The sequence below is a fragment of the Strix uralensis genome, chromosome 11 (genome assembly GCF_047716275.1).
Source record: "Strix uralensis isolate ZFMK-TIS-50842 chromosome 11, bStrUra1, whole genome shotgun sequence".
NCBI classification, from domain to species: domain Eukaryota; kingdom Metazoa; phylum Chordata; class Aves; order Strigiformes; family Strigidae; genus Strix; species Strix uralensis.
In genome coordinates this window covers 6,374,548-6,388,736 of record NC_133982.1, presented here as the reverse complement: position 1 = coordinate 6,388,736, position 14,189 = coordinate 6,374,548, and the positions used below count along the sequence as shown (strand labels likewise).

Genomic DNA, 14,189 nt, shown 5'->3' with positions numbered 1-14,189 from the left:
GGAAAACAAAATAAAGCAACAAAATTGAAGTGTTCCCACTGTTTAACACACCTCTACCACAACCTAGCATCTAAGCTCAAAGAGGACCTGCCATTCAAGGGCCTTACCACCCAACAGCTGTTAATTTTTACGTCAAGACTGTGAGAAGAGGCCATCCTAGCAATGATAACCTTGTCATTCAATTTTGCTTGCTGCTTGTTTTTTTTTATAAATAATATTCCTGTGTGCATTACAACTCTGAGCAGTCTCAACTATTTAAACCTGCTCAAAAATGAAGGTAAGTTCTGAAAAGTAGAAAGGGACAGAGTGAGAGTTGAAAATGCTACTATGAAAATGAAGAACACCACCTGCTGGCACACCATTTAAGCTGCTGTTCTCCAGTGACTGGCTTACCTGGTATGTGAAATCATCTACTCTTCGTGTCCCTTTCGTGGCTTCATAAAGTGCTCATGCCACTGTCCATAGCCTGTTTCTGAGCATGGGTGGGGAGCAGGAATCTCCTTCTCATTTCAAGGAAAATATTAAATGACAAGGGATATGAAACCAGAAAGACTGGCAGCTAAGTGCAGCTTACCATATGTAATAGAAAATTACTAACTCTAAAGAATTAAACAGATCTAGACACTGTGAGCATGCACATTACCGAAGCACAGATAGGAAGCTAAAATAATTGTTGCAGACTGTCAACAAATTTCAAATCCTGTTTTTCAGAGTTGAATTTCAAACTGCCTTCTCAGGGTAAGGAGGAAGAGGTGAACGTTGGGTTTGTTTCAATAGATGACAGGGTTAAGTGGGACCAATTAAAATGCATAGGTACATAAAATCTCCCAGCTACTAAAAGTGTGCAAGCCACTTAATTCCTGCAGGGCTGTTTTGCTGTTAATATCTACTAGTTAGTTGAATATATTATTTTCCTGTATAAACACCAGACAGAAGATAGGCATAAACTACCACTAGCTCAAACATTTCACAAACATGAAAGTGTTAGGGCTGTTTAGTGTTGCTTTTAATTCCAACCTGCCATTTGCTGTAGATGTATTTTTCTTCTCAGACAGACTTTCTGCTACAGTTTCTCTCACCACTGGAAACCAAACACTATTATTGCTAAAACCAATTCTATATATCCTTTTCCCACCAAAACTGCCAAGTCTAGGGTAACAGAACTAAACTTACAAAAAACACAAGAACACTTGTAAACTCAAGCTCATAGAAGACATCTATGAAAAGCACAGGCCTACAAGCAGCTAAACATAGCCTTGGTGTTCCCACGCGTGCCCTCCTGTGTATCGTTACCTTCCTCCTGCAAACGGAGGGGGAAGAGCTAGCTTTGTTTATTCCAATAACAGTGCGCAGGAAACTGCCTCTAAGTCTGAGGCTTGTAAACTGAAGCTGCAGACTTTACAAGCTGTTTGTGAACGTTCATTATCCAGTATAACTGTCCTTGAACATGAAGCAAAGGTGCAACCTTAGAAAAATCACCACACAATTCAAGGCTAAAAATTGTAGACCGCAAACACACCCTTCTGCTTGGAAAGCCAAATCCTCCGGACGTGAGAGGCTGGCAAAGCTCCTCGCAGCTGTAGCTACACCCCCCGCCCCACCCCCAGTTCAGTAACTCAGCACAAGAACTTTGCTAACTTCAGAAGTGCCTAAAAGGAAAGAAATCCCTTTTAAGGAAACATTTTGTGAAAGCCAAGTGCTGCTATTCTACATGCCCATTCCATTCCCTTGTAGAAACAGAACAAGAGTTTCACGCATGCATGTTCTTTTCCTTTCCCTGTTCTTAGCTTCTGCACCAGTTGTTCGCCAAAAATAAACACCATTCCACAACCATATATGTGCAACAGCCTTCTGGGGATTCTGAGCCCCCTCCAGCACTGCTGTGATTCCACAAGGCCAGGAGACACTCTTCTTTCTAACACGCTCTGACTGCTATGCATATAACCCAGCTGAATCGGGAGTGCCTTTTACATCTATTTTCCTTTCTGGACAAAAATAGTAGGAAAAGTTTAGCAAAAACATGTCACAAGTTGCTAGAAGTGTTTCAGGATCCTTTACTGTGGTCTTTGTTGAACTTTCATTCTCCAGCGGAACTAAAGAAGGATAATTTTCTCCTGGGACCTGCTTTAAAATACTTATCCATCTGCTGGTATTCAGACAGAGTCAAGGTGTGTAACATTGAGGACTGGATGAAAAACAATTTCCAGAAAGACTTCTGTAACAGGCATGAAAACACTGTCAATGATTTTTTACTAGAAGTTTGCAACAGGTACGTTCTTTGGGTTTGAAACTCTACATCTGCTGTAAAGGTTAACTGCCTTGAAATGAGACAATGAGAGCTATTTACTCCATACCTCCTACCTGAAATGGAGCATTGAGTACGTGAGTGTTTTGACTTTGCAGTTCTAATATAGTGTTAAGTTGGTTTTCTAGTGGCAGTAGTGTATACTTCATATTGACTTTGCTTAAGCCTATTTTTTTCCTCCTTTTTTTTTGAAGAATGGGAAGTGCAATGCTGCCTACTACACTGCTGCTTAACTGCAACCTACCATTCTGGCAGTGCCAGGCATTGTCCTGGGGGAGGGGCTAGAGGAAAGACCTGACTTCAGATAGTGAATATATGTCATAACAAAACCCAGTTCATTAAGCATGTTACTAAACACCAGAATTGTTTTCATTCTAAAAAACAACTATTGCCTTTATACTGAAATTTAACTCTATCTAAGCTTTTTATAAACTACAGTAAAGGAAAGTACCACTATGGAAAAGCAGTTCCAGGTGCATACCATTTCTTATAACAGCATTACAGCTACAAAGCAGCTCTAAGAAAAAAAAAGTTAAATTACATGGGGAGGAGCAAAGGCAGTAGAGCCAATCCTAGTGTTCAGTAACACTGAGGATGGCTGTGGTCCTAGATGAGAGCTGGAAGGGGCACGTCAGTGCCTAGCCTGAAATGGCACACCTTGTGCCACAGCACAGAAGCCAGAAAGTTCTATTTGGAAGTAACAGTTTAAAAACCCCAGCAAATTACAGGATACTGACAGGACACAGTGTCTTAGTGAGAACCAGCAACAGTGCAGTATCTCAAAACAAGGGCTGAAATGTAGGTTCAAAACAAAACGTTGTTGCAAGTATGAAATCGCAGTAGTAACTGTTCTAGAACAACTGATAAAAAAATTTGATTAATTAGCAAAGTATCATTAGGAAGCACATCTCTGCCTACAAAGCAAGGTGTAGGAGGAAGTATTCGCTCACGTTGGTACCTGAATGTCTATCGTGGTGCTACACAGTATTTCCATTTTTTTGCTCTCACAAATTAGGATTCAGGAAGAAGACACAGGACCACAGCTCTGCAGAAATAGTTTAAGTGCCTTTCTCCTCTGCAGAACCCATAACCCCAAACTGGTTGCTGGACAAGATTCAAAGCAAAGCCTGGGTACTAAGCAATCTCCAAGTCCATAAAAATTCAGCAACTGCCTTTCAGCCTTACATGGATTCATTTCTGCAAGTTAAACTGAACTCATTTATAAGTGACAGTTTGTATTGACACGCACACCCCCCTCATCCATTTTAGCCTTCCTAAGACACATTCCTACCTTTTTTTTTTTTTTTTCAGCAACCCATTGAAAGTCCTAGCATTCTGTGCAAAGAAAAAGGCAAATTAAACAAATATACAGCTTTTCTCCCTGAGTTTGGAGTAGTTTTATTCTGTTGATGAAGCCACAAGGGGTGGCAGGTTGGAGCCTTTTTTGACCTTGTCTGCTTTAAAACATTCGCTTTTCTAAATGTTAAGTGGAAAGGAAAAGAGTAAAACAAAAAGATCATGCACTCTATTACCATTGCTCAAAAGGTGAAGTCAAGCAGTGGCAGGGGGATAGGGTGGGGTATAGAGAAAGAGGAATGTACTATGTACCAGTTTTTAAGGTCAAAAGAAAACGCTGCAGCACTCACAGGGACTCTTGTTTGCCCCCACTGCTGTTGTACACCTAAAACCCTGACAGAGGCTGTAAGCACAAATGTTTACATGGAAGCGCTTACAGACACCTTACAGTTCTTACAGGATGGAGGCAGGCTGACAGTTCTGGCCAAAGGTCTCACAAGATCAGCAACAGCATTGCTGTAATCATTTTTCCCTGCAACAACTGAGCCTAAGAAAGAAGTCCTGTGCTGACAGAGAAATAGGAAGCTGCATTTAGCTAAACAGATGGATAGCTGCCCTGGTGCTCCCTGGAGAGAGGTGTAAGCCAGAAACCAAACACTTTGTACAAAAGGCTTTGCAGGTTGGTGCACAAGGGGCTTTGCAAGCATGCCTGGTCAGCACAACAGCTACTCATAACTGGTCTGCTCCGGTTTTCTACACAGGACAGTTAGCGTAAGTCATCAACACACTGACTTGGAACAGGCCTCTTCTGCACTTTCCCAGATCTACCCAAGCAACAAAACAGAAAGCTTTCTAAATTTGTTGTGTCAGTGTTTTACAGTAGAGTTCTTGCCAGTTTCAATGATTTGAAGGAAGGTTTAAGAGTGATGTGGGGTTCAAACACCACCACTCTTAGGCAGTAGCTGGCACCTACTCAGTAAATCCAAGGAGCTGAAATACACCCATTAACCCCTGTAAAATAAAGAGCGGGAGTGTCTTACTTGCCCATGCTCAGCATGTCTACACAGCAGCTTCTTCACTCAATTGTCCTCAAATTCATCCTGACTTGAATCTCATCTCTACTGGGTCTTCATTCGCTGCACTTGGAGAAGTGCAGCACTGTGCAACTCCTTAAGAAAAAACAGTGCAGCTGCAGCTTAAATAGGTGTCCACGTCCCCTTCGCCACTATGCCAACTGAGCTATGGATGTTGCTACCAACAGAAAAAGCAAAGAAGGTAGGTAAGTATTGCCATTAGTAAAGCTGAGCATTAAGATCGACATATGCCCCCACTTACTCATACATTCATACCCCTCCTGACGGAAGAGGAGGTATTTTTCTAACCTTCCTATTTACTCTTGACAATACTAGCTTCTCCAAGTTCTATTACTTATTTTTCCCCTCATCTCACCTGTAATGATCATGTTTTCAGATCTCCAAACCTGCGATCTCTGACCCTCTCTGGATGCGGCCACGTTACAGACGATTGCATCTTGCTTCTGCTCAAGAACTGCCCAAATCTCAAGACACTCAAACTGGAAAACTGTGTGCGGATCACTGACCAGACACTAGAAGCAGTGACCCTCTATGGGGGATCACTGCAAACGCTCCACGTGGATTTCTGCCGGAACATAACACAAACTGGCCTAGAGAGAGTCAGGGAAAAATGTCCTTCAGTAACGCTGAGAGCAGAGAGAAGTGCTAACATGATTCCAGACAATAAGCCAGAAAAAAAGTTGATGCTTGAAAAAGCATCAAGAAAATTGATTCAGCTTTAAGTGCAACAAATGGTATAAACTTAGTCAGTGTGAGTATTTTACTTCACTCCTTCCACTCTCCTCTTGGGTAGCACTGCTTCAATCAGCTGTGGCTACTTTCCTGCATTCTGGTTTAAGTCCAAACAAATGGTTGCTAAGTTTTGTGAAGGCTACACTAGGGTAAGACATGCATCTCCACCAGGACAGTCTTAAGGAAAAAAACTGTTTGCTTTCTGTTATTCCTTGAAACTGGAAAACCTGCATTGCTGTCACAAAATACTAGACCCAATTAAGGCTGAAAACTGCAATTCTGATATCCTCTTGTCACAGATGAGTGGGATGCACCTCACAGAAGAGAGAAGCAGCAGTATGTTTTAATTGGGGTAAAATAATAATGTGACCGAGTTCAATAAATTTGATGGCAAGGTTCACCTTATGAATTACTGCATGGAAAGAAACATACAAAGGAAAATCGAGTTAGAATCAAGTTAGAATGATTCACCCAGAGGCCAGAGTTGCAAAGAGTAAGAAAGATCCGCCCACCGAGTCACGAGGTTGAGAGTGGACCCCTTTGCTTTTCTAAGCCCCTTATGGAGCCTAGGTGCAGCTGGATCCAATCTTAGTCTCAGACTTGGTCAACAGTTTATGTCTAATGGAAGAGATACAAAGAGTGAGGACCCTCCTGTTGAGTCACCAGGTTCAGAGTGCACCCCCTTGCTTTCTGTAATGGGAAAGGGCACAAAGCCGCAGCAGACAGAGCTTCGCTAATTGTGTGACTTGCACATTCTGTTAAAGGATATATCCATATGGTTACTCTACCTGCTAAAGGTGATCATTGTGTCATGTAAGCTCTTCCTAGCAAAAGCAGAGTACCTGACAACCATCCCTTCCTCAGTGATTAACATTTGTCGCCGATTTGTCATTTATTAAATGAGGGATGCATGGTCGTGTGCACAACACAGTCCGACCCTTTGTTTAATGTACTTTGACAAGATACACCTAGTTGTTTTTTAAAGTTGACATATGAACAAATGCTAGTTTACAGAACTAACCTACAGGAAAAGACAGTGACTTAAAACCTGTAGCTTTAAATGCTAAATGCTACACTACAGTAGAGAAACACCTGTTTCTCACTGCAAGGAAAAAACAAATAGCTATTTTCATCCTAAACCACAAGGCTGTCACTTTCCTGCATGCTGCTCTGCTACAGGGAAGTGAAACATTTGTTTTATGAAGTGTTGCTATGGCATCATCTACAAAATCTGACACCAAAGGTTGGCACAGTTTCATTCTGCTGGATAAAATTTGCCTTGATGCCAACATACGGGGATTTGGTCATGGTGTTGAGTACTCAGGACTGGTAACGCCATGTTCCGAGACTCTTAAAGGCACTTCCAGATTTTTGCCTGAGGAAAGGTAAACATTTCTGAGTGCCACCTTAGTGTGTCAGCTGTACTGCAGTTACCTGTCAAAAGTTTTATTTGTTGAGTCTGTCCGAGTATAACAATACAGAAAAATCATTGTGATCATCTAGTTTGAATTATTCAGGCTTTTGTTTGAACTACAGCATGCTTTTTAAAAAAATCACCCTGTCTCAAACCCCATGCTTCACTCTATGTGGGAACATGTCCTCAAATTCTGCTTTCCGTTATTTTCCATTTTGTTCAGCAGTTCAGAATTCTGACTCCTAGAGAGCTCACCGTAATATATAATCCTGCCCATTCTTGCTGAAGGTGAACTTGTGTTCACCTTCAATCTCTCTCGCATTCAATATAATCCACTGAAGAACTTTACCCTCACAAAAAATGACCCATGGTTAAATCTGGCTATCGATAAGGTTCCTCTAGAGGACCAGATGTCAGCTCAGCTTAGACGTCAAGCAGAAGGCTGCACACAGACCAGCTGACAAACTCTGTGGATCCTAAATAGTTTCAGCTTAAGTCACAATGAAGTCTACAGTAGTTAGGATTTCATTTTAAACTAAAACCTTACACAGAGTAGGAATACCTGAGCGTGTGTGTCCTTAAAGCAAATGTTAACATTTGGAAATACTGTTCTGTCCTATAAAGAGAGTCAACATTTCTGTTCCATTATACAACAATTGCTCAAGACTTTGTCACCACAGCAATCTATGTGCATATACCATAGCAAGCCTGGTTTTCGTTTACATGAAGGGCTCTGCAATTGTTGATAATTATTCTTACTGCAGTGGTAACAAAACGCAGATGAAACCTGCTAGTTAAAAACACATGAACTGGAACTTACATCACTGGAATTCAAGCATATCAAGACTATCGTGGTTCAAAATAATCTGATAGCTTTTTTACATTTTAACAGTTGTATCTACAGGTATAGCTTTGCAGACTTACTACTTGTCCACATTGTAATCTTTTATATAACTGGAAGACTACAAAGCTAGCTTTTCCTCTTAAGGAACAGAACTTGCGGCTTCTTAAATTGCTATTTAACACATTATTAAAGGCTGTCACAAATATCTGACATGATACATGTTTTTCTTTAAATTTAGAGAATAGCATGACTTAGCAGCTCTCCCACAAAAATTGTGAAAAACTACTGTTGAAGTAAAGCAGACATTTTCCCCCTTCTCATTGGCCTCTAAACTGTATAAACGAGTTCTGAAGTTAGGCCTCAGTTACTTAGGAATAATTGGTGTGATTTTCCAATTTCTCGCTATATTCTTTTTACAATACTGTTGGCTCCTAATATTAAAGCTATACAGAGAAAAAGCTTGGGGTGTCATAATGGAGAACTTGGCTCAGATGCCTCAGCTGGTCTTGGAAGAAAGATTTATTTCAACTGCTACATTGTCTTTCATTCACATTTGAACAGAAAAAAAGGAAACATGCTATCAAAATTCCACTTAAAGCCTATTTTTACTGTGAGAGTAGTACTGTAAAACTGTATTTCCAATCAGTCTCTCTAAGAAGGTAAGTTTTAAACAATCTCAGCAGAAATATTTTAATAGACTACACTCCTAGGGCTTACTCTTTCCTCTGCAAGAACTGATGCTATGAACTCCTGAAAACATTGTTTATGTGGTGCCTCAAAAATGGAAAGAGGACTGACTTTACAGCTCTCCACAGAAGTGATTATACTTACTCCTCCTTTCCATCCTGGTTAATTGATCCACAAATATCCTTTAGTACTCTCTAATTTGGTTGAGCTAAGAAATAAATCATTACAGAAGCTTAGTCAAACAGCTGAAATTCTCAAGAAATACTTGATCAGTATGACTATCTGTAAGAAACACTCACCCAGAAGACAAATAAAGAAAATAATTTCATTATTGCATTTTCACAACTTAGAGATATTTAATGGCATGACATTAATATTCTGGTATTTCATTAACTCATTCCTAAAATTTAAGTAAGACCCTTATGCACTACAAAGTAAGGAACAAAACTGGAAGCACTGACAGGAAGGACAAACAGCAATCCTAAAACAGCATTTACAACTTGGAAAGGAGATTGCTGGGCTGAACAAACTTACTGTGATCTGGAAATCGGGATGTTGACACAATTCTTACCTTGGATATGCAACTGGTGAAAAACCACCAGTTCCACATACTGCTGACAAGCCAAAACAAGGTGGGAATTCTATATAGTCACATTAGTAACCAAAGACCACCTCTTGATGGCAGCTCTCTAAGCACTCGCTGATGAAAGATACATCTCCGTAGATGTAACACCTAACAGATTTTCAAGAAGCTACAAGACATGAAAGCAGTTTGCATCTGTCTACATGTTATTTATGCCTTTTTGCCGGTGTTCTATCGGGACCAGGACTGTTTTAGGGTGGTGGGGGTGTTGTGGGTTTTGTGGTTTTTTTACTTTACAAAGCTAGAAAGGGCCTTGGAACACTCTCCCACTTGGTTCCTTTGCCTACTTGTGTACAAATTCTCAAAGTCATATTACTTTGCTCTTCCCCTCCTTGAATGGGCATATTTGTTCATGACATGGTAAGATTTGAACACAGTTGTGTTGATAAATTTTTTTCAGCATCAGTAATAAATTTTCCAAGCCAGTTGAATTCTGTCAAACTTATCTTAACATCACTGAAACATTTTTTACTCTTCACAGACCTTAACTTACCAGGTATGGAGGGAGGAAAGCTTCTTATCTATCATTTTATGAAAGTACTAAAAGAAAGGTGGCATAAACCAAGACACCTATTTGGAAACTGCATCAGGTTATCAGATGCAAGTGGCAAACAAGACTTTGTTATCAAAAGTTTGTGCCTTTTCCTACACAACAGGGGAAAAGCAACATCCAGAAGACCCTTCAGATTTCTGCTGTGATAACATAGTTCAGCTTGGCAATAAGGTAAAGGGAAATTAAATGAAGTTCTACTGCACAGTAAAACTGTTTACTTACCAGCAGCCAATAAACATCATCACCCGGTCAAAAGGGCTAAATGACAGATCTAAATCACCTGACCTGGTCACTTGTTTGCCTCTTCTCTGGAGAATACTACTGTTCAAGAACACATTCTGCTCTTACCAGTCCCCTCTCAGCATGACATTACACCTACTGCTACATTCCAGCTCTGTCAGATGAACCAACACTACTGCCACGAGCTCCAGAAAGAGCAAGGCTTCACCCAGTTAAGGTAACTTGCCTACCTCTAGTCTCAGGGACTGGCTGTTCATCTTCTCTCTGTTGTCTACCTGTTTCAAAGGGCTATCCAGCTGTCTGATAGCGTGACAGCCCAGAGGGCTAGGGATGTACTTCCTAGGTGGGAAAGAAAAAAAAAAAGTAGGAAAAAGTGGAAATGCCAGAGGTGGTAGAGAAGAAATTATCTAATCCCAGGGTAAAAACAGGGTAAGAAACAGAAATTATGGGCTCCAAGAAGCAGCAGCTTTATAAAGCAGAAAGAGTAAATGCTTCTTGAGAGTTATTTGAGGTGTAAGGAAAGGTTAGGTACTACTCATGTACAGCAAAAAATAAGCAGGAGCAAACAGCACTCACGTTCAACAAGAGCCACACGCTTTTGGCATCTAAGTGCTTTCCTATATAATAGCCACCCAGCACATTACTTCTGTGGCTAAAGCTTTTCAAGATGTTTTTCTCTAGTTACATTCAGAATTTAACACTTCTAGGCTTACTGGGCCATTAATTTGAAATGGGTCATTGTCCCACACCTGTTCTTACCTCTGGTATGCATTTGTTACCACTGATAATCCCTGCTTCAGTCATACGCATATGTCCCATCCAGTGCTGAAAGGTGGAAAGGAAATGAGGTATGACATTTGGAAATCGCTTGCAGTCCACCTTGCTACAGCCAACTCTGGCTAGTGCAACAACACGGCCACTGGAAGGTTTGTTACCAGATTGAGTTGCGTTTCTTTTTCTTTAAATAACTGCATATATGACCTACTTATACTACAGAATGCAGACATACACTGGTAATATTTATTCCCCTTTCTAAATAGGGAGAGGTTTGCATACACAAAATACCCTTAAACTGACTTAAGTTAGAACTTTCTCAGATGGTCAGTAGGATATAATCAGTGCTGTACATTCTTTATCTTTGTATGCAATTACGTATAAGAAGCATTATGCAAGAAACTTGAGCATGATTCCAGTCTCATTCAGATGCCTGAGCAACAGAAAAATGTCAGTCAGCAGGTTAAAAGGAACATATGCACAATATAATTGTGGTGAAAACAAACAGCAGGATAAAATAAAAATAATTAAGCGCTTGATAGTTTTAATGGTGCTAAGAATATTCAAAGGACAAGCACAATCAATAAAGTCTCAGTTAAAGCAATCAAGCACAATCCTTTAATCAACATCAATATTTACCAATATCAACATCCTCTTTCACTTCACTGTAAACTGCCTCCAAAAATACCCTCATTATCCAAGAAGCCAACTGCATAGTCCATAGAAAACTGTAATTTTTAGGCACAGTTCTATTATTTCCTGTGCCTGGTTGAAACACACTGACAAATTAGCAGTGCTAATTCAGACACATAAATGAAGTCTAGCAGGCAATAATACAGGACTTTATACAGCAGTTTCCCCTTTTATTTGTAACCTTATCTTTTTTATGTATTACACCTATAAATTTAAACCAAGATGTGAATATATTCCCCCACAACATAGTGATGGGACACCAAAATCTCAGTCCAATTTGGAACCATAATACATAGTGAGGCAGGAAATCAGTCTGCATGATTTCAGAGCCCCGAGTCCTTCTTTCTCCCAAAACTGCCAAAAGTCCCCCTTCAGATGTTTCATGTAGCACTCTGGTTCTTGGTCATAGCTCAAGAACCTTCTGCCTTTTTCATGAGCCAACAACTAGTCCTAACTGAAAGAACTTCACCAGATAAAACCTGGATCTGCAAATTTTTATAGCTTATCAAGTCAGCCTTTTGTCCACTATTAGCTGGCTGCAATACACCAGTTCAGTCTCTGACAACTGGGCAGTTTCCCCATCAATCCCTGCTAGCATACAACAATCAAGCGAGGGAAGACATCAGGAAGTTTTATCTTCTTCTCCAGACTCAGGTGGACCAGTCTTGTCCCAGGTGAGGTGAAGCCAATAAATATTCTTGCCCGCCCTCAGGCCCCACGGCGTCCTCACCAAGGAGTTCAGTGAGAATGAAGGGGGGAAAATCAGGGCAGAGCAGCAGTGACTCACCTGGGGACAGACTCTACCCCTTTCCTCAGCCCAGGTAAATCCTGCTCCTGAACACCAAGCAGCATTTGTAGTTTGACACAAAGCATGTTTTTGATAGAGACACTGGGGAATTACCTATTCAGCACTTCCCTAAGACACAGAACATAGATTTCTTTGTACAGTGCGTTACTGTCCTAACCAAATAGAAACACTACAGTGTCAGCCACACCCCGCTGACCATAATACAATTACAGCTGCAACAAAATGAGACCAAACACATGAAATTTACTAAAACCAAAGGCATAAACTAGGAATGTATATAAAATCCACAGCCTCGACTACTACCCTGCCACTTTCATTTTAATTTTTTTGTACTCTGATCAGGAATCAACTACATCAAGCTGTGTATTAAATAGGATTTTTTTTTTTTGGACAAAGGATTTAAAAGTTTCCGGGTCAAGGTGGCAATATGCTATTATTGTCAACAACTACTACTCTAAAGGAGAAAAATGTTTAAATGAAAATCAAGAAGGAACCAAGTACAACGTTAACTTGTATTGAAGTACGAGGAATAAATAGCGGGTATATCCGAAAAAGCCAGTACCTCAAAGACATTAAGAATGCAGAGCACAGTACTACTACACATCAGATTTGTTGAAGATAAACACTTTTAAGATGCTTCAAATGTCACATCCTGTCTAAACACTGTAATGCTATAATTTCCTGAGACAAAATATAAAAGTATGAAGACTGAGTAAACCAATCACAGTTCACAAATGCATACAAGCAACTGATTCTTGAATTTGCTTTATTTTTCTCTGCATAAGGAACCCTGCACAGGCAATTCAAATTAAAACAAAATAAATATGTGAATATTCATGTAAAACTGTCCTTGCTAATGAACAATTATACACAATGTACAACTCTTCATGTTCACTGGGAGGGCTTACAAATGTACTATTCCCAACAAAAATGCACCAAAATGTCTCCATGCAAACTTATCAAAAGTGACCAAAAAAGGAGAAAAAACTTACTGCTCATATTTTTTTGTTTTCATTTTTCCTTTTTTTTCTTTTTACAATCACAAAAAAATAAAAACATCTAATTTTTTGTTACATTTAGAGTAACTAAAATGTGGCCACTGTCTATTAACACCTGGTTTTATGCTCCTAAAACATCTATGGTTACCGTAAAATTATGTCAACAATGAATTGGACTTAGGGCACTATCTGTAGTAAAAGATGACTTTGTTCACAGAATGTTAATAATCTGTGTCTGAGCCCTCTGCATTGTCCACATTCCGTGAGAGCATATAATTGTCCATATCTATAGACCTGCAATTATTGATTGCATAGCGCAAACGCTCTGCCATGATTAGTTGACTGGAGTAAGGTGGGAGCCTCAGTTGAAAGAAACAAGTCTGTGAGGTAGGCAAGCTGTCGTAAGGCTGTGGAAATGGATAAAAGGTGGGACACTGTTAAGCTGTGAATGAAGCAAAAAATGCAACATATCCATATTTCATTGCTCCCTCCCTTCCTTACCTCTATCCTTCAGCATTTTCATATTCTATCTCAAAATTCCTCTTAAGAAGCAAACTAGCCTCCCTTGTTTACATCACTTGTTTCACCCTTAAGTATGTGCAAAACTACTGCTGTATCACCTGCTCTGTAAATAATTCAACCCACTAAAAAAAATGACCGCACTATTTAGCAGCCCACTGGAAGATACCAAGCAACATTCAAATTACATACCATAGTGTGCCTTAACATGGGGCAACTTGAGAGACATGTAACCAAAGAGGACAGTCAAACCACTGTTATCTTAGATTTTGCCAAGTTTTTGAGTCATGTGGTTTGTAGAGAACGTGCTTTCACTGCACAAAACCCAAAAGTAATGCCAAATGAATGCATCCTGTATGTAAAGTAATATACTGTAAACTCATTACAGTGGGTTTAAGGCGTTAAGAGTTCACTAGTGGTCATATGTTGCCACTTACAGAGATTTAAAGCTTTAAAAAAAAGAGTGAAAATTATCACTTGAAAAAAAGGATTGGAACAGAAAACGTCTGTGGACAAGTTACAATACAAGAAGGTTTGTTTCTTGCGCAAGAACTTGTCTTGAACTCCGATCATGTAACCATAGCAAATG

At 39.9% G+C, this 14,189-nt stretch overlaps 2 protein-coding genes across 13 annotated transcripts in view; one reads left to right on the top strand and one right to left on the bottom strand.

The window, feature by feature from the left end:
• The first annotated feature begins 51 nt into the window (after positions 1-51).
• On the top strand, positions 52-7,895 carry FBXL22 (F-box and leucine rich repeat protein 22). Its single transcript, XM_074880985.1, has 2 exons — positions 52-2,269; positions 5,072-7,895. The coding sequence occupies exons 1-2, from the start codon at positions 1,935-1,937 to the stop codon at positions 5,415-5,417; spliced, it is 681 nt and encodes a 226-aa protein (XP_074737086.1). The 5' UTR covers positions 52-1,934; the 3' UTR covers positions 5,418-7,895.
• A 4,937-nt stretch (positions 7,896-12,832) lies between these two features.
• HERC1 (HECT and RLD domain containing E3 ubiquitin protein ligase family member 1) overlaps positions 12,833-14,189 on the bottom strand; it is a 136,299-nt gene continuing 134,942 nt past the window's right edge. For all 12 annotated transcript variants that reach the window (XM_074880966.1, XM_074880963.1, XM_074880968.1 and 9 more), the window contains one exon: positions 12,833-13,488. In XM_074880966.1, the coding sequence (XP_074737067.1) occupies positions 13,303-13,488 (186 nt within the window). In that variant the 3' untranslated portion in view covers positions 12,833-13,302. The remainder of the gene's footprint in view (positions 13,489-14,189) is intronic.